Source organism: Macaca fascicularis, chromosome 18 (assembly GCF_037993035.2).
Source record: "Macaca fascicularis isolate 582-1 chromosome 18, T2T-MFA8v1.1".
Taxonomy (NCBI): domain Eukaryota; kingdom Metazoa; phylum Chordata; class Mammalia; order Primates; family Cercopithecidae; genus Macaca; species Macaca fascicularis.
This window is the reverse complement of record NC_088392.1, coordinates 43909714-43930099: the sequence shown is the minus strand read 5'-3', so window position 1 is coordinate 43930099 and position 20386 is coordinate 43909714. Positions and strand designations below refer to the sequence as shown.

The 20386-nt window shown below is 40.9% G+C and overlaps 1 protein-coding gene across 6 annotated transcripts in view; it reads right to left on the bottom strand.

Annotated features, from left to right (window-relative positions):
• Positions 1–20386, bottom strand: part of EPG5 (ectopic P-granules 5 autophagy tethering factor) — a 131329-nt gene that overhangs the window by 65843 nt on the left and 45100 nt on the right. For 4 of the 6 annotated variants that reach the window (XR_012427098.1, XR_012427099.1, XM_005586806.5 and 1 more), the window contains exons 14-22: positions 14075–14239; positions 11608–11727; positions 10682–10941; positions 6291–6431; positions 5048–5192; positions 4643–4840; positions 3972–4082; positions 2181–2303; positions 738–931 (exon numbers count right to left, since the gene is read on the bottom strand). Coding sequence is in view for 4 of the 6 variants with exons in the window: in XM_005586806.5 (XP_005586863.3) it covers positions 738–931; positions 2181–2303; positions 3972–4082; positions 4643–4840; positions 5048–5192; positions 6291–6431; positions 10682–10941; positions 11608–11727; positions 14075–14239 (1457 nt within the window). In the remaining 2 variants the exon portion in view is untranslated. The remainder of the gene's footprint in view (positions 1–737; positions 932–2180; positions 2304–3971; positions 4083–4642; positions 4841–5047; positions 5193–6290; positions 6432–10681; positions 10942–11607; positions 11728–14074; positions 14240–20386) is intronic. The other 2 variants (XM_005586808.5, XM_065533890.2) reach the window with 1 other exon arrangement.

Sequence of the window (20386 nt, the reverse complement as noted above, 5' to 3'; positions counted from 1 at the left end):
CTCCAGAGTTCAAGCGACTCTCCTGCCTCAGCCTCCCAAGTAGCTGGGATTACAGGCACGTGCCGCTGCGCTGGGCTAATTTTTCTATTTTTAGTAGAGATGGGGTTTCACCATGTTGACCAGGCTTGTCTTTAACTTCCGACCTCAAGTGATCCTCCCACCTTGGTCTCCCAAACTGCTGGAATTATAGGCTTGAGCCACCATGCCCAGTCAATATCTATATATTTCAAATGAGTGAGTTAAGGGAATGAGGAATTGAGGCAGGAGCTAGAGAGCAATGGTTGGTAATAGTGGATGTCTCTGGCTGGGTGGAGTATCTTCATATGAATCCCATGAAAATGCTAAATATTCCCAAGTACAACCCATAGGTGACAGACACAGACTGGCCTTTGTTCACACCTGCACCACTCATCACAAGGTCCCCTCCCACAAGCCCATGACGGTCACACAGGCAGCCAAGGTTTGAGACCGTTGTTGTCCCTTTGTATCTCCAGAAGTTCTGTGTGAAACCTTGCCCAATCCCAGGATGTTGTCTTCACTACACTGGTCATGGAAGATGGTAAAGAGAAGCTGCCACAAGACACCACCAACTCAAAAAAGATCCAGTCTAATAAATGTCAAACATAGAGACAGACAAAGAGTCCTCGCCAGAGATCACCAAAGAATGATTCCAACTCACACTCCACAGTCTAAGAACACATAGAAAGAGAGCAGTGAAAAGGCAGAAATGGACTCACAGAAACCTACAATACTGGGCACCATACCCATACTGTGGTCCTGGGCGGTGAAGATACAGAAGGAAGAACTTCTGCCAAATGAGTGGCAGGAGAGGGTGATCAGAAGGCGTGACCAGAGCCTGGTGGGCCCAGCGATAAATCAGCAACCTCTGGAGGGATGGCACGATGGGGAGCTTCAGCTGGGTCTGGGCTTTCTACAAAAAAGGAAGGGCTCTGAGTAACCACAAAATGAACATAAATGCAAATAGTTAACTCTTTCTAAGTGATCCAAATGAAACACCAAACATTCTGTTTTCAATTCAATAATATATTTTTTAAAAATCATATGAAACTCACCTCTCCAATCCACTAGTTAACATTTTAACCTCCTTGGTAGCAAGACATGTAGGGCAGCTTTTTTTCTGTCAAAACACTTCACAGACCCCAGAATGGGTATGGGTCTTAAGAGTCATCTAGTCTAACCTCATTTTCATTTCTGAAATTCCTTGGCAAATACAACGTTATAGTGCAAGGGAACAGAATGAAATGAAAACCAAAAGTAAAGCCAGGGGCAGTGGCTCACACCTGTAATCCCAGCACTTTGGGAGGCCAAGGCGGGTGGATCGCTTCAGGTCAGGAGTTCAAGACCACCCTGGCCAACATGGCAAAACCCTGTCTCTACCAAAAATAGAAAAATTAGCTGGGTGTGGTGGTGCACTCCTGTAATCCCAGCTACTCAGGAGGCTGAGGCTGAGCCATAAGAATTGCTTGAGCCTGGGAGGTGGAGGTTGCAGTGAGCTGCGATTGTGCCATTGCAACATTCCAGCCTGGGCAACAGGGCAAGACTCTGTCTCCAAAAAAAAAAAAAAAAAAAAAAAGTAGATGTGACTATGTGACCGTCAAACTTTATCAATCTTTTGAAAATTCAGATTTCAAAAGGACATTCGAGAATGCTGAATTCTTTGACAGGCTCTGAAACCCAAAAGCAAATTCTTTAACAGGCTCTGAAACCCAAAAGCAAAATCTATACTAAAATAGAAGGCTCTTTAAAGCCTTATTCCAGTCTTTCCCACACATTAGTAAGCCTAAGAATCAGCTGGGAGTTTTAAAAAATAAACTCCTGGTCCCACTCCAGACTCAGAGACTCCAAATCTCAGAAGGTGAGGTCTAGGAATCTGCTTTTTAACGAGCTCTCTAGGGAATGCTGATGTATGTGGGAGCCAGTGGCAACCCCTGTCACATGTGCAATGATCCAGCCTTCAAATATTAGGTTGAGACTCTTGTTAAATGAAACTTGAGAAGCAAGTACTCTTCAATTACACAGTTTTGAGTACTGGTTTGGTTGTTGAGCTTTCCAAACATTCACAACAAAAGAAGACACAGAAGCCCAAAAGCTACGGGTGAATCCATCAGCAAAAGTGTAAGCCACCTTCTACCACTCAAATGCAGAACTGCTATTTGTACCTTCAGAGCTTGGTCAGGGGTGAAAGCAGAGTTTATCACCAATTCCCCTTCAATAACTCTCCGGAGCTGGGAGTCCTCTTCAAAGATGGATTCCATGTTGAGCACTGTCCAGGCAAACCAGACCTACAATGACACCAGATAAAGGGGAGGGGAAGGAGGAGCTTGCCCCACTGACAACATACATCCTGATATTCCACATTTATATTCTCTTCCTATCTCAATCTCAATCAGCAAATATTTGCAGTTTCTAAAATTAACACATTTTTATACCCACCTATATTCTTGTCACAGATATAAATTTAAATAAAATAGATCATTGGAAAATGTTACGTTCCTTTGGAAAGGCTACTTTAGTACAAGAAGATGTTCATTCACTCCATATTTACTGGGCAAGATCTGTGTGCGAGAGAGACAGGAAAGAGGACCAGACAGGGGCCCTGTCTTTAAGAATTTTTCCATCTATTGGAGTAGACAAGACTAATATGTAAGTAACCAAAATGTGAAGTTGAGCAGTGGCAAGGACTGAGTCAAGGTGAAGTGCTACCTCAGAGAAGGTTCTATGTAGAGGTCAGAGGGAAAGGCATGCTGGTAAGAGAATCCGCTAGGCAGAGACAAAAAGAGGAAAAGCCAGGGATGTGTCTAGCTAACAGCAAGGAGTTTGTTCCAGCTCAATCCATGAGAGGTGGGAAGAAGAGCAAGAAGTAAGACGAATAACAGGTTGAAGAATGTTACTACTGATTTAAGTGATGAAACAGACATAATTTTATACACAAAGTGTAAGAGGTGGTAATGATAAAAATAATGCTGCTGCTGATGATGACAATAATAATGGCCAACACTCAGTAAGCACTGGCTACGAGCTAAGCACTGTTCTAAATGCTTTACACACAGGTGCCATCATTATTCCCATTTGACAACTGAGAAAACTGAGGACAGAGAGGTAGGCAAGCTGCCCAAGGCACAGAGCTAACAAACAGCAGAACCCAGATTGAAACCCAGGCTGTCTGGCTCCAGTGCCTACTCTAAAGCTCTCCGCAGTGCTGCTGGGCAGTCTCTACAGTCAGCTGGCTGGAGTCTGATTAAGAGCTGTCTATTCCTGAGATAGCCCTTAATTCCACTGAACCTCAGTTATAGCTAGGCACAGTAGTGTGCCTGTAGTCCCCAAATACTAGGGAGGCTGGGAGCAGGAGAATGACTTAACAAGAGGAGATTGAGACTAGCCTGCGCAACAAAGTAAGGCCTGGTCTCCAAAAACGTTTTTTAATTTAAAAAAAAAAAAAAAAACCTCAGGCTGCACGCAGTGGCTCACATCTGTAATCCCAGCGCTTTGGGAGGCCAAGACGGGCAGATCACCTGAGGTCAGGAGTTTGAGACCAGACTGACCAACATGGAGAAACCCCGATCACTAAAAATACAATGCGCTGGGCATGGTGGCGCATGCCTGTAATCCTAGCTACTTGGGAGGCTAAGGCAGAAGAATAGCTTGAATCCAGGAGGCAGAAGTTGCAGTGAGCCAAGATCGCGCCACTGCACTCCAGCCTGGGCAACAAGAATGAAACTCCGTCTCAAAAAAAAAAAAAAAAACACTCCGTTAACTCCTCTGTAAAACAGGAATGACAACAGCACAACCTCAGCAAAGGGCTACTACAAAGATTAAATGAAAAAGTATACTTATACTAGAATAAGGGCTAAATAAAAGTTAATTTAGACTATTAGTAATTTCTTTGCAAGGATGATCATGAGATTAAAGTTCACAAAGATAACAAATGGTCCTCTCAGTCAGTTTCCTACCTGAGTAGGTGTGGCCAAGCCCTCCACAAAGGAAGGAGTGATGTTGCCTGCCACAATCCAGTTCACCAAAGATGAGAGCAGACTCCGGTCACAATGGTAACCCAAGGCATTCTACACCGGGAGATGTGGAGCAGAGAGAGGAGGCTTTAAGAAAAATCTTATCAATGACCTTTACAAGAGTATCAGCAACTGTCTTACTACAATACAAGATTCTGATAAGACAGAGATTTCAAGGATGTGTCCACCAGCAGCAATAGTCCAAGGCAGAGCATTACAGCCAAATCTAAAAACTGTATTTGGGGGAATCTTTTTAGAAAGCTATTATACTTAGGCCAGCCACGGTGGCTCACACCTGTAATCCCAGAACTTTGGGAGGCCGAGGTGGGCAGGTCACCTGAGGTCAGGAGTTCAAGACTAGCCTGACCAACATAGTGAAACCCAGTCTCTACTAAAAATACAAAAATTAGCTGGGCGTGGTGGCTCACACCTGTAATCCCAGCTACTCAGGAGGCTGAGGCAGGAGAATCGCTTGAACCCAAGAGGCGGAGGTTGCAGTGAGCTGTGATCGTGCCATTGCACTCCAGCCTGAGCAACAAGAGCGAAACTCTGTCTCAACAAACGACTGTATCTAGCCAATCACTGAAAGATAAATTTTCTAACAGGTTTTTTACCTTATGTTGCTGGTAGAGTAATTTCTGTATGCAGTCTTCCTGCATCAGCTGAAAAGCTGCTTTACACAAGTGGTCCATGAGGAAGAGGATAGGTTGTTCTCGGTACCAGAGATGCTGGCTTATGAGAGCCTGAACCCAGAACTCCAACACAGCAACGGGGCCCACTTCATTGGGCTGAGTGCTTACAGATATGTGTGCCTGTGGAGAAAAGGCTCATGTGATGGGAAAGATAACAACCAGCCTCTCATTTTTTAAATAGCAATAAAATAATATTTACCTCCACTACAAAGCCCAAATCTACTGCCTTTCTTGGCCAAAAGCACACTGAGCCAAGTGATCTGAAATGACTAAAACATAAGCGTGCTAACACTAGAAGTGTGTTTAGGGGCTTGCAAGGGCCCTCACCTGGATCATGCTGTTGAGAAGTTTCACATTGTCCCCATGGCTGGCTCCTGTCAAGTGCTGTGCCACCTTGTGAGTGACCTGTTGTGTGACACCCTGAGGGACACCGCTGTCCAAGTGTAGGAACAAGAGGAGGTGCGACAAAAACCTGCCAAGCACACAGGAGGATGCACTTTACCTTCCAATCAGGAGTCAACGGAATTTTCCCCAGCTAATTACTTACGAGGAAACAAAAAATTCCTAAATTGGTCCCATTTTTTGACCAAAGCACTATTTAAGAAGGGACTCTAGAAGAATAAAGTTTTCACATTTAACATGGGTTAAAAAGAATTCTCTCTACCCACAGAGGTGTAAGAACAGATCCACGACACAAACACATGCAAGTTAAACAGCATTACGAGAAAGACCCAAAGGCACCACTCTCCCCTCCTCACTCCCCACCTCCACGAATAAAGGCAGAGATGTTTCCAAACCATTCAGTTTCCAAACTTGCCTCATGCCCAGGGTGCCGATTCTTAAAAAGGGGTTGAGGGGTTGGGTGAGTAGTTCCCTGGACCTAACCCATTCCTACTAAAGTAAAATCCCCAGGGGAGAAACCTGGGAATCCATATTTAATAAGCTCTTTTGGCCAAGGTGGAGACATACTGCTTGAAAAGACACACAACAGGAAAACTGTAATGCTCCCCTTGTGCCTTTGGATGTACTTCATGTCCCCACCGAACAGGGCTCCTCCACATGCGGTGAGGCCTCACCTCCCCTTTCATTACTCTTTATGAGGCCCCAGCCAGATGCTTTACTCTCTACTCCCTAGACAGGTTGTTCTCTTCCCACCTTCCTACGCATCTTATCTGTTGGCAACACTGCACTATATGCACCATAAACAATTAAAAACAATCTTTTCTATTGTTACAATGGCAAAGCCATTTGCTGCTCAATATCAGAAGCACGATTCCCAGAATCTCAGGGAAAAAACTGCTCCTTCATATACTTTATAAGCTTTAATAAGCAATTCAAAGTTATAATAAGTGAAAAGGAAAAATATCTTTCATGGTAATAAAACTGGAGTCATTATTAGAATCACTGTTCATCAACCTGCATTCTAAACTGGGGTGCAGAATATTTTTGCCCCATAATACACTGTTGAAATAGCATTCCCTTTATTTTACTTAAGAAATCAGAAGACACAGTCATTTGTACTTGCTGGACTGTTTAAGAGTGTCTCCTGCCACAAATGGAACACACTTACTGCTCATTCTTCAGAAGGTAATACTGGCAAGGGTAAAATAAAGGTAGAATCTTATCCAGGACATGGACCACTGTTCTCAAATGTCTTGACTGGACCAGAACTCCCAACAGTGGGATGCCTTCTGCACAGAACTTCTCAATGCTACGGAAAAAGAGAAAGGCAATGAATATACAAGGTAGCTGGTTCATAAAATTCTGTTCTTCCAACGAGTTATGAGCCTTCAATACCTTGGGTTATCTCAGGTCTCCAGCACATGTTTTATACCCAATCTTCACATAGAAATACTAGACCCTAATCTTCACACAGAAATTCTAGAATTGCAAAGGAACTTAAAAGTTAATCTGTATTTTCATTTTATGGATGAGGAAGGTGAAGTATCATGCCCAAATTCACATAATTTCCTAGGGTAAGGTCAAAATGAGAACTCAGTTTGCACATTTCTAATCCAAAGCACCCTCCACTACCATACTTTGTTTCTCAAACAGAGCTTCTCCTAAGAGAACCACAGGGGCTCTCCTTGTCTGGATATTCCCACAAGGTGTCACAGCAAAGAGGAGACTCAAAAGTGAGCTCAATCTGTCAGTACAGGTTGACTATCCCTTATCTGAAATGCTTGAGACCAAAAGTGCTTTCCTAGATTTTGGAACACTCGAATCATACTTATAAGCTGAGCATCCCTAATCCAAAAGTCCAAACTCCAAAATGCTCCAATGAACACTTTCTTTGAGTGCAATGTCAGAATTCAAAGTTTCAGATTTTGGAGCATTTCAAAGTTTAGGTTTTCAGATTAGGGATACTCGACCTGCATAAACTACAAAATTCTGCTAAAACCAATTTGGCATAAAACGTTTATTATTCTCTGCCTCACTTCAAAGAATCTATCCTTAAAAAATAATCTCAAATATGGAAAAAAAATATAAAATACGATCCATGTAAAGATGTGCTTTTCAGGTTTATTTTTAACTCTAAAACTCAGAGGTAGAAAATAACTTAAGGAAATTTTAGAAAAATCCTTTCAATTGGAAATACTATTGCATCATTTTAAAATAATACACATGATGACCAAAGGCAATGTGGAAAAACACTTCTGCTATCAAGATACTAGGGAATAAAACATAAAATTTTATACTCGTGATCATAACTACCAGTAAAGAAAAGTTATTTGTGGAGGGGAATACAGGGACAATGTCACAACAAAATAGTCATTGTACAACAGTGGCAGAAGCGAGTGGCTTTTTCTCCACTTTCCTAATTCTGCAGTTTGGTTATAACCGCTTTAATTCTGGGGGAAAAAACCATTTCAAAAAATAAAGTAATTGTGCAAAGGTTATGCCACAAGGAAACTACTTAAAATATTAAAGTGAAAAACTAAGGATATAAAATTATACATACTTTTTTAAAAGATCAAAGGAAAAATGATAGATGAAAATAAACAGAAAAAAATCAATGATTTTATGGTGGGAAATATTCTGGGTGAATTTCTGACTACTCTTCTCTGCAATGTCCGTAATATTATATTCACACACAACTTATGTCCCTGCCTACTCCGCCCATACCTAAGATTGTTTTAAGTTACTTCTGTATTCTAGTACATCTAATCCTAAATGCCCACCATGGAGTTTTACAGTAGAGATCAGCCCCGAGAGGAAATGCTCATTCTCATTCTCACTCCCATTCAAGATTTAGTAATCAGCACAAATCAAAAATTATCTTTAGAGAGAGCCCACAGCAGTATCAGTGAATAAAGAGCTATGATCCCAGAATGGATACAAGAAATTCGAGAAATCATAAAACACTTAAGTTCAGATAACTGCACTCAAGAGAATCACGTTAGACACTGTTCTAGACATGTTACATGTGTTCTGACTCACTTAAGCCTCATAAAGTAAGTGTGATGTTATTATTACTCCCATTTTAGAGATGGGAAATCCAAAGTACAGGAAACTATTAATAACACTAGAGCTACTGGAAACAATATAAAGAGTGTCTTCCTAAGGACCCTTATCAGGTCTCCTCTTTTCTAAATCAATTCTACCTTCTTTTACTTGGCTTTCAAATATCTCCATAATTTGGCCCAAACACCTGATCACCTCCATTCTCCAACATGGATCATAGGCATCACTGAGAAGTGTTTCCTCATCATTTCCCCACCTCTCCCCTTACCCACTCAGACACCTGACTCTCCTTTCCACATTCATTCAACCCACCAGCATTTGTTGAATACCTACTAAGTATAAGATCTGGAGATACACAATTGAACAAGATAATGTCCCTACCTTCATAGAGCAAACAGTCCATGAGGAGTGGGGGAGAATACAATGACAAGAAAACACAGTGAGTGTGCTGTTCAGAATGTACAGGAGCTGCACGTGGCAGGAAATGGCCCTTGAGCTGAATCTTCAACAAACTGTGGGCACTAAGTAACTGTAAGAGGAACACAACATCACTCTGCTCATTAGCCTAGGATGTTGTCTTAGTCCATGTTGCACTGCTATAAAGGAATACCTGAGACTGGGCAATTAATAAAGAAAAAAAAAGGTTTATTTGAGTCATAATTCTGCTGGCTGGAAGACTGGGCGTCTGGTGAGAGCCTCAGGCTGCTTCCACACATGGCAGAAGGCCAACAGGAGCTGGCAAGTTCAGAGATCACATGGTGAGATAGGAAGTAAGGAGGAGGCGGGGTGCCAGGCTCTTTTTAACAACCAGTTCTCATGGGAACTAAGTCAAGAACTCATTCATTACTGAGAGGATGGCACTAAGACATTCATGAGGGATCAGCCTGCAAGACCCAAACACCTCCTATTAGGTCCCATCTCCAACAACGGGGATCAAATGTCAATATGAGGTTTAGGGGGACAAACATCCAAACTACGACAGACGTCTTGTCTAATTTAAGACTCCTTTCCAAAACTCAGCTCTTCCACGAAGGTATCCCACTCTACTGATCTCTCCTTCCTTTACATTCTTTCTGCTCAGCTTCTAAGTAGTTCTCAATCCAGGGTGTACATTAGAGATACCTAGAGAACTGGCCCCCAGCCCATTTAGGCCAGGATTCTCACCCTTTTCCCTGCACTGGGATTTTTAAAAGGCTCCAAAAGTAAATCTAAAGAACAGTAGAAGTTGAGAACCACTGTTCTCCACATATCATCCAGCCTGCAATTATATTCTATAGTACTGCTGATTGATTTGTCTATTATCTCAACTAAACTGTCAACAACCCAAGGGAAGCCATCAAGCTATCAAACAATTCTGTATCTCTCCTACTTCACAGAACAAGGCTGAAGACTACAGCTAATTGCAACGGTATCCCACTGAAATTACACTTAATGTGGAACAATATGTTGAAATGAGGATGCTAAAAAGAGTTACGGTGAGTCTAAAATACAAGAATCAGAAAGCAGAGGTCAAAGAGTCTGAAGACAAATGAATAGACTAGAAAAAAACTACGCATAAGAAAAGAATCTTTAAAGAAAAGGATGTTTAACCCACTGAGAAGTCATTCATGCATTCAGTTATTTACTGCAGCAGATATAGTCTTCATCACTAGGGATAAAACGGTGACACAAGACAAATGCCGTTCCTGGGCACTTCTCTCATAGAAGTTATATATAACTGAATCTCTGAGAAAATTAAACAGATTAACTATGATATAGTGTGATAAGTGCTCCAGTGGAAGACATACAGACAGCTATGGGCTCATATCAGAGAGGCATATGACCTGGTCAGGCATTTCATTCTTCTAGACAGTTAAGGGGACCTCTAGTTAAGAAAACCAAACACCGCATGTTCTCACTCATAGGTGGGAATTGAACAGTGAGAACACTTGGACACAGGATGCGGAACATCACAGACTGGGGCCTGTCGTGGGGTGGGGGGAGGGAGGAGGGATAGCATTAGGAGAAATACCTAATGTAAACGACGAGTTAATGGGTGCAGCAAACCAACATGGCACATGTATACCTATGTAACAAACCTGCATGTTGTGCACATGTACCCTAGAACTTAAAGTAAAATTAAAAAGAAAAAAAAAAGAAGCCTGAGTTGGGCTGCCATCAATTTTTCAAAAATTTTACTACAGGTGATCAATTATTTTTATTTGATCACAATTCTGAGGAAGAGAGTATGAATCTACTGCTGACATGAACATTGCACTCCAGGAGACAAGGAGAACTCTCTTCATAACGTAACAAGGTGACTTGCTTGTACAAATCTGAAGTATGTGAATTTGGGCAGCATCTCCCCTTGATAAGCTGTTAATCAAGGATTATTATTTGGCCCTAATTACTCCTCAATAGGTTTGACAGAGGCCTCAGAACTTGGGATATGGAAGATAAAATTCTAGAACTATCTATAAGGTTCAGTAACCCTAGTGGTTCAGCCCAACACTGTACCTGTGGCCCACAGCTGTCATAGATAAGGCTAGATAACAGCCAATGGGCATGCCCGCTTTCACAGCCTTCAAGAGAGGATGAAACGTGGGTGACTCTGTCATGTCGGGCACAGTGATGGAGAAGGGAACAGCTGGACAATTCTGCTGTATTCCATAATCGTTTTTGTGCAGTTTTAGCCTCAAGATTAAATTCCAGGCCCATTGGTTAAATGAGGTCTCGGGCGTCTCTCCATAGCGAACAATACTGGCCAAATATGAAACCTAAAACAATTATTTATTTTAAGCCACATTAGTCACACACAAATTAAATCAGTAAGCCCCTACACTCATCTCCTTTTGTGACCAACAATGCCCTCAAAAGAGAGGAATATTCTACTTGCTGGTCTCCAATTAATGTTTATTGCACTACATCGAAGCAATTTCTCACTCGCAACTTCTGCTTACTTACTAGTCACTCTGTGAACCTGATCTTAGCTCATGTAAAAGAAAAGTGACATAAAAGTTGATACTCAATGAATAGTGTGCTGATAAATAAGTTTAACCATCAGACGGAGGTCTCATTTATAGCACTTGCCAATTTTGGTGGTGTAAAAATTCCCACCATGGTCAATTTTAAGCTACCAATAGTTTAATAACCTGGCTTGCAAAGTTCCTAAAAATTTAAGTCAGTTCTCCAGAGCCAGTACAACCAAGCTCTAACACACCACTGTAGTTCAACTCAAATTCTGTAATATTAGAATAGTTATATAAAGGCTATTTTTTAAAGAAGAATCTTTATCAAACCATAGAAGTCAATTATAACATCTTAAATTGCCAGAAATGTTCTTAGGATACCTAATGGTCAATAGTATAAGTTTATCATCTTTATTTCTAAATGTCTTGGGAAGATAAAGATTCATGTTTCCAATACAGAAGAGAAAGAAATACCTGCTTCATACTTTCAGAAAGAATCCCAGCATATGGCTTCTGTGCAAGGTACTTCTGGTAAGCTTCAAGAACCATTAAAGCCACTTCAGCATGAACTGCTTGATCCAGATGAAGGGTACCCTTTTAAAGAGAAAAATAGTCACAAACATAGAACCTTGGTTTTGTTTTGTTTTTGTAACTTTGAATCAAAACATTAGACAGAATAGTAAAAAAGGATTTTCGATGCAGAAGCTAAATGTTCCAAAAATCACATCCCACACAATGAAGCTATAAAATGAGAATAGGCAAAAAACTGTCAAGGGCCATAACACTGCACCTAGATAGGTTTGAACCTGACTTAACCTCTACTCCAGCCAAAAAAGGTTATCTTTGAATGTCATACCCCATTCCACCCAAGAATCTCTACAAACACTTCAGGTCAAGGGCAATGCCACGAACCAGGAAGATGCTTAGTTAATTAAACAGAAAAATATTTAATAAACTGTCTGGGCGTGATGGCTTATGCCTGTAATCCTAGCACTTTGGGAAGCCAAGACAGACAGATAACTCGAGGTCAAGAGTTCGAGACCAGCCTGGCCAACATGGTGAAACCTTGTCTCTACTAAAAATACAAAAATTAGCCAAGTGTGGTGGTGCATGCCTGTAGTTCCAACTACTTGGGAGCCTGAAGCAGCAAAATTGATTGAACCCAGGAGGCGGCGGTTGCAGTGAGCCAAGATCGTGCCACTGGGTTACAGAGTGAGATTCTGACTCAAAAAAAAAGAAAGAAAGAAAGAAAGATATTTAATAAATTATGTCTACATTCCCTTTTCCTGTTCCATCATTAGTTAAATAAGACACTCAGCAACACAGGTAAAATATTCCTTCTGGTGCCTGAAGTTGCCTATCAAATTTCTTACTCTATCTTCCTTTGCAATCTGAAAAAATACATTCCTTAAACCTTTCAGAAAGATGACTTTCCTAACTCTAACAAAGGCATGGGAAGACTCTCATGCAGCTCTTCGAGAGGAGAGCCTGGGTGATTCTGTTCACAAGCCAGAGAATGTGAAGGTGGAAAACAGCTCCCTGTAGCTCTTGCCTACAAGCATGTCAATGAGAGAGGGCCCAGATGAATCTATGGGCAGTCCCAGGTGGTCAAGGACACCTCAGCAGAAAAGCTCCCAGGCTTCAGTTTCCTCATCTGCACAACAGGTATCATGCTGTCCAGATGCAAGATGGCTTCCAGGACTAAATGACTTGCTCAGAACAAAATCTGTCAAATAGGTGTAAAGGGCTGAGTTTTCCACCACTTTCTCTTTTAAATGTTAATCTTTTGATGGAGGAGCTAACAAATAAGGTCCAAGGTAAAGAGGCAGGGAAGGTTTTTTAACAGTGAATACCACTTGAAATGTATCTCTGAAGATACATGCTACATAGCAAACCCTTAATAATAACCACACTACTGAGTACTTAATGTGTGGCAAGAATCATCCTAAACATCTTGCATTTCCTCGTTTGTTTAATCCTTACAACAACTCTGTGCGCACTGGCACACGTCTGTAATCCCAGGTACTCGGCAGAAGGCTCTCTTAAGCCCAGGAGTTCGAGGCCAGCCTGGGCAGCATAGTGAGACTCCATCTCAGAACAAAACAAAAAACAACCCTGTGAGATATACTCATTAACATGAATGTTTACAAATAAGCAACCAAGGCCCAAAGAGTTTAGGAAACTTGCTCAGAGTCACACAGCCAGAAGATGGCAGAGCTGGGATTAGAACCCAAGCAGGCTGGCTTAGAGCTCAGACTGTTAACCAATGCACAGTGTTTCAGAAAACAACTCTGACAATGACATGCAAGACAAATTACAGGAGAAAAAGGAACCAGAGGCAGAAGAGGCAATTAGGAGAAACTAAAGTAGCTAGAGACAAAACAACAGATACAGCCGGGCACGGTGGATCATGCCTGTAATCCCAGCACTTTGGGAAGCCAAGGCAAGGAGGATCACTTGAGGTCAGGAGTTCGAGACCAGCCTGGCCAACATGGCGAAACCCTGTCTCTACTAAAAAATACAAAAATTAGTCAGGCGTGGTGGCATGCACCTGTAATCCCAGCTACTTGGAAGGCTGATGCAGGAGAATCGCTTGAACCTGGGAGGCGGAGGTTGCAGTGAACCAAGATCGTGCCACTGCACTCCAGCCTGGGTGACAGGGCAAGACTCTGTCTCAAAAAAATAAAAATAAAAAATAAAAACACATACACATGAATAAGGAAAAAGGGAAGAATTTTCAATGTGGAACAATTTATCTTCATTTAATAGTTGCTCATTCTGCAAAAGAGAATTAAAGAGAAAATCCTAAATTCTGACATAGCTAAAAGAATTTGTAGACCTTGCAAATGGTACTCAAAAATGTTAGTGTTCTGAGAAAATCCTTCTTTGAAACAGATGCATGTACAACCTCCAGTCTCCAGGGAATGGTTTGAACACATACCTGTTTAGTAAATCCCCAATTCAGTCCTTCAAGAATAACACAGGCCAGTTTATTCTTCACCACTGTCAGGTTGTAATTCAACAACCAATCCCGAATCACCGCTATCTCAGATGCAGAAGGTTGCCAAAGATACAAAGGCAATTCTTTAAACAAGTATAGAGAAACCTTATTAAAAAGAAAACAATAGTCATTAAAATAAAGACTTAGAACAATGCTATATTACTACAGTATTATATGATTAAACTGCTTATAAAAAATTTTCTCCAAAAGGAACTGGGGTTTTGTTTAATTTTTAGACAAATGAAATGGAAATCACGGACAACCAAATCAAGTGGGTATTAAAATTGATGACACATCAAAAGCACATTTTATAATCCTTTGTAAAGATCAATCTTTTTTAAATATTCAAATCGGTATGCTTCAGTTTAGGTAAACCACCATGCTAATGCACGTTTTTAAAATCATGATAAATCAGGGGACAGTTATTCACTTTGCAAAAGAATTTAGCACTTTAAGTAATTATTCATTCTACGGCATTTAAAAAGATACTCTATTGGCTTCCAAGCCATCTAGGCCAGGGGTGGGGTGAGTGGGAGGGTGGTAAGATGAAACAAGATCAACCAAGAGACCAAGAGTTGATAGTTACTGTTAAAACTTGATGATAGGTCATTATACCATACTATTCTCATTACTTTTATATGTATTTGAAATAATCCACAATAAAAAGTTTTAAAATCCTATTTACAGAAAGTCTACAGCACTACTTTTAAAACAACACATCCGAGTATGCAAATTAAGATAAATCTGGGCCAGGTATGATGGTTCATGCCTGTAATCCCAGCACTTTGGGAGGCCCAGGCAGACAGATCACCTGAGATCCAGAGTTTGAGACCAGCCTGGCCAACATGGTGAAATCCCATCTCTACTAAAAATACAAAAATTAGCCAGGTGTGATAGCATGTGCCTGTAGCCTCAGCTACTCAGGAGGCTGAGGCAGGAGAATCACTTGAGCCCAGGAGGTGGAGGTTACAGTGAGCTGAGATCGTGCCGCTGTACTCCAGGCTGGGTGACAGAGTGAGATTCCATCTCAAAAAAAAAAGATAAATCGGAGTTCAGTTAATAAAGTTTGCTTTAAGGGAGACTGATCAGAAGAACAATTCATTTTACGATGTCTAGAATAGTGCTGCACAACGGAAAAACAATGCAAGTCATATGTGCAATTTCGATTTTTCTAACAGCCACATTTTTAAAAGCCAAAAGAAACAAGTAAAATTAATTTTAATAATGTATTTTATTTAATCAACTGTCCAAAATATTATCATTTCAACCTGTAACTATTAGATAGAATTGAGATGTGTTACATTATTTTGTTAATACAAAGTCTTCAAACCTCAGTGAATATTTTACAGTTAGAGAACATTTCAACTTGGACTAGCCACTTTTCAAGGGCTCCATCTATAGCCACATGTGTCTAGTAGCACCATATCAAACAACCCAGGTCTAGATATTGGCATTTATCAGGTTCCTGCACTGTTCCAAACTGAAGCCAAAACAAAATTTTTAAATAGAATTTCAACTTTTATATTCATAAGGTACATGTGCAGATGTTACCTACTGTGTGATGCTGAGGTCTGAGGTAAAAATGATCCCATTACCCAAAACAAAATTAAAAAAAAAAAAAAAATAGTAGAAAGAGTGAATTTTAAAGAAACCATTCCTTTCCTTTTTAGATTCTTCTGTGTGTGTTTACTTAATTACATTTTCATGAGGATTCATTAATATAGGTCTTGGATCTTTCAAATAAAATGGTAAAATGAAAATTTCAAAAACAGAAAAGTCCTACTGTACGCTGCAAGTATCTGACAGAAAGAGCAAAACAGTAGTGCTAGAACAATCAAGTACAGCAATGAGATCTGTCCGGAAAAGCATCTAGCCTAGTTATGTAAAATAATGGCTTGGCACATATCTGTCCATCATAGTGCTAGAACAATCAAGTACAGCAATGAGATCTGTCCAGAAAAGCATCTAGCCCAGCTATGTAAAATAATGGTATGGCATATCTGTCCATCAAGAATGAAAGTGAAGCTATCAGAAAAGACCCCAAGAGACATTAAAAGAATAACAAGAGATTACTATAAACAACTCTATGTCAATACATTCAACAAGTCAGATGAAATGGGAAAAACCCCTTTAAAAACATATCTTACCAAAACTGACTCAGGAAAAAATAAAAACTTGAATAGTCCCTTATCTGTTAAAGAAATCCAATCGTTGATAGGCACAGTGGCTCATGCCTGTAATCCCAGCACTTTGGGAAGCCGAGGCAGGCAGATCATTTGAGGTCACGAGTTTGAGACCAGTCTGGCCAACATGGTGAAACCCCATCTCTACGAAAAATACAAAATCAGCCGGGAGTGGTGGTGTGTGCCTGTAATCCCAGCTACTGGGGAGGCTGAGGCAGGAGAATCACTTGAATGCAGGAGGCAGAGGTTGCAGTGAGCCAAGATTGCCACCACATTCCAGCCTGGGTGACTCAGCAAGACTCTGTCTAAAAAAAAAAAAGAAATCTACTGTGTTGGCCAGGCATGGTGGCTCACGCCTGTAATCCCAGCACTTTGGGAGGCTGAGGCAGGTGGCTCACCTGAGATCAGGAGTTCAAGACAAGCCTAGTCGACATGGTGAAACCCTGTCTCTATTAAAAATACAATAATTAGCTGGGCATGGTGGCATGTGCCTGTAATCCCAGCTACTCAGGAGGTTGAGGCAGGAGAATTGCTTGAACCTGGGAGGGAGAGGTTGCAGTGAGCCAAGATTGTGCCACTGCACTGCAGCCTGGACAACAGAGTGAGTGTCTGTCAAAAAAAAAGAAAAAAGAAAAAGAAAAGAAAAGAAAAAATCCAATGTATGATCAAAAGACTTCCCACAAAGAAAACTCCAGACCCAGATGATTTCACCGGTAAATTCCATCAAAAAGTCAAAGAGGAATTAATAGTAATTATGCAAAAACTCTTTCAAAAAACAGAGGAGGAGAAATGCTTTCCAACTCATGTTATGAAGCTAACATAGCCCTAAAACCAAACCTAATAAAGACATAACAAGAAATCAAATGACAGAGCAACATCCCTCATGAACATATGTAAAAACTGTCAACAAAATATTGTCAAATTGAATCTACCAATACCTCAAAAGAATAATACCTGATGATGATCAAGTGTTTTTTATTCCAGAAACACACAATGGCAGTTTAACATTAGAAAACCGGTCAGTGTAACTCATCAACTTAAGAGAATGAAGGAAAAAAATCATAAGATTATCTCATATGAATGTGGAAAAACCACTTGAATACTCATTCATGAAGAAAACTCAGCAAACTGGAAATAGAAAGATACTTCCTCAGCCTAATATAATGCACTTTTGATAGGAAATCAAGCAAGAATGTCCATTCTCACTAATTCTATTCAACACTATAATAAAGGGCCTAGAGTCAATGTACTAAGGCAAGAAAAAAAAATTAAAGGCATAACAATTAGAAAGAAGAATCCAATTAAGAATTCCAGTGAGAGTTCTCAATAAAATAGGATTTACATAATACGTTTTAAAATATATTTATGCTTTCACCGAAAGTAAAAGTATCACTAACTTTACTTGAAGAGGTCAAAGGAAAGATGCATGGATTTCACTATCAAATATAGAATGTATCCTCTGAAGTGGGCCAATTTTTGAAATTATACAGTAGGCCAAAAGAAAAATAAAACATCAATTTGCAGGTTGTCACCAAATAAATCTCTGAGTTTTATACTCTGGGATCTCCCAAAAGGTTTTGTCCTTAACAACACTTATCCTAACCCACAGCAATCTCTACACAGGATGTGCCTCATGCTAGGCCTCTAGAACAGAAAGTTATCCTCATACTCCAAGTGTGTCACTGAAAGTTCAGAGCCCCCAGCCACAGCTCATTCTCAGATTCTGGAGCTAGGGTCTGATTCCAGATTAGCCCAAGGTCACTGTGAAAATATTCGAGGCCATCATATCCATCTGAAAGCATGGGGGCTTAAACAACTTCCTCCAAAAACCTCACAAGTTCATAGAGCACAATGGAACCACATGTATAAACCAGGAGTGTAGGCAACTTACACTGAAACATTGTGGTTTCAATTTTCATACTTAAAGTTAAGCAAATTTGTGGGCAAATTTACTACTAGAAGTATTATGGCCAAATTTAAAAAATAAATGTAGGCCGGGCGTGGTGGCTCACACCTGTAATCCCAGCACTTTGGGAGGCCAAGGTGGGTGGATCACGAGGTCAGGAGTTCAAGATCAGCCTGGCCAACATGGTGAAACCTCGTCTCTACTAAAAATTAGCCAGGCGTGGTGGTGCGCACCTGTAATCCCAGCTACTCAGGAGGCAGGATAATCGCTTGACCCCAAGAGGCAGGGGTTGCAGTGAGCCAAGATTGCACCACTGCACTCCAGCCTGGAGATAGAGCAAGACTCTGTCTCGGGAGAAAAAAAAAAAAAAGGAGCTAAAAACAAGAAAAACACTTGAGAAAAATGTCATGAGCTCAAACTGAAAGAATCATATGATCCACTGTACATTTCTCCAGAATTCATCCACTAATCACTCAAGAAGAAGCAACAGAAAACTTCCTACTGTATTGAACTGTATATGAAAAGCTTTTTATCTCAATATAATCATCTTGCAGTAGCATACAATGTTTTTCTTAAAAGGAAAATGTACCATGTACCACCACTATGGAAAACAGTATGATGGCTCCTCAAAAGATTAAAAATAGAATTATGACATAATCCAGCAGTTCTACTTCTGAGAATATGCCCGAAAGAACCGAAAGCAAAGCCTGAAAGAGATGTTTTTATATCCACATTCATAGAAACATTATTCACAATAGTCAAAAGGCAGAAGCAACCCAAGTCCCCATCAACGAATGAATGGATAAACAAAAAGTTATACACACACACAGACACACACACACACACGCGCGCGTGCACCAAGGAATTATCATACAGGCTTAAAAATGAAGTAAATGCTGACACATACTACAACATTGATGAACCTTGAGGATATCATGCTAGGTGAAATAAACCAGTCACAAAGACCACATATTACATAGTTCCATTAATATGAAATGTCTGAAAAAGGAAAAAAAATCTAGAGACAGACATTAGATTAGGGCTTAGGGCCCTAATCTATGAAAGTTGCTTAGGACCCTAACCTAAGAAAGTTGCTTAGAGCTGAAGGAGATAGAAGAGTAAGAGTAATAGTTGGGCCAGGCACGGTGGCTCATGCCTGTAATCCCAGCACTTTGGGAGACTGAGGCGGGTAGATCACCTGAAGTCAGGAGTTCAAGACCAGCCTGACCAACATGGTGAAATGTTGGGAGCAAGCCCCCCAAAATCCAGCCATAAACTGGCCCCAAAACTGGCCATAAACAAAATCTCTGCAGCACTGTAACATGTTCATAATGGCCCTAACGCCCACACTGGAAGGTTGTGGGTTTACGGGAATGAGGGCAAGGAACACCTGGCCTGCCCAGGGCAGAAAACCGCTTAAAGGCATTCTTAAGCCACAAACAATAGCATGAGCGATCTGTGCCTTAAGGACGTGCTCCTGCTGCAGTTAACTAGCCCAACCTATTCCTTTAATTTGGCCCATCATTTTTGTTCCCATAAGGGATACTTTTAGTTAATTTAATATCTCTAAAAACAATGCTAATGATTGGTTTGCTGTTAATAAACACGTGGGTAAATCTCTGTTCGGGGCTCTCAGCTCTGAAGGCTGTGAGACCCCTAATTCCCACTTCACAACTCTATATTTCTGTGTGTGTCTTTAATTCCTCTAGTGCCACTGGGTTAGGGTCTCCCCAACTGAGCTGGTCTCATCAAGTGGTGCCCAACATGGGGCCTCGAATCCAGGTTGAAGGGTCGCCATAGCGATGGTTAGAATGGAAAACTAGCTGGAGGACACCCGAGTACTCTTAAAACAATCCCCATCATGAGTAAGAAGGGGAGCTCCGAAGCATCAGAGTAACAGTGGGACAGGTGTGGGGTCTGGTTCGTTCCCCTTGGAACTTTTTCACACTGATAATGAGGAGGAAGGAGAGTATAGCAAAGTAACAGAAGAAGTTACAGAGCATGTTTATTTACCAGCTAAAGCTACAGCAGCAAAGGAAGGAGAGGTTCATCCCTACCCTTCTGCACCCCCTCATTATTATTTTGAAGAAAAAGACCCTCCAGATCTTACTTTTCCAGAGGACACTGGGCAAAAAGTAGTTGCCCAAGTGACTGTTCGAGCAG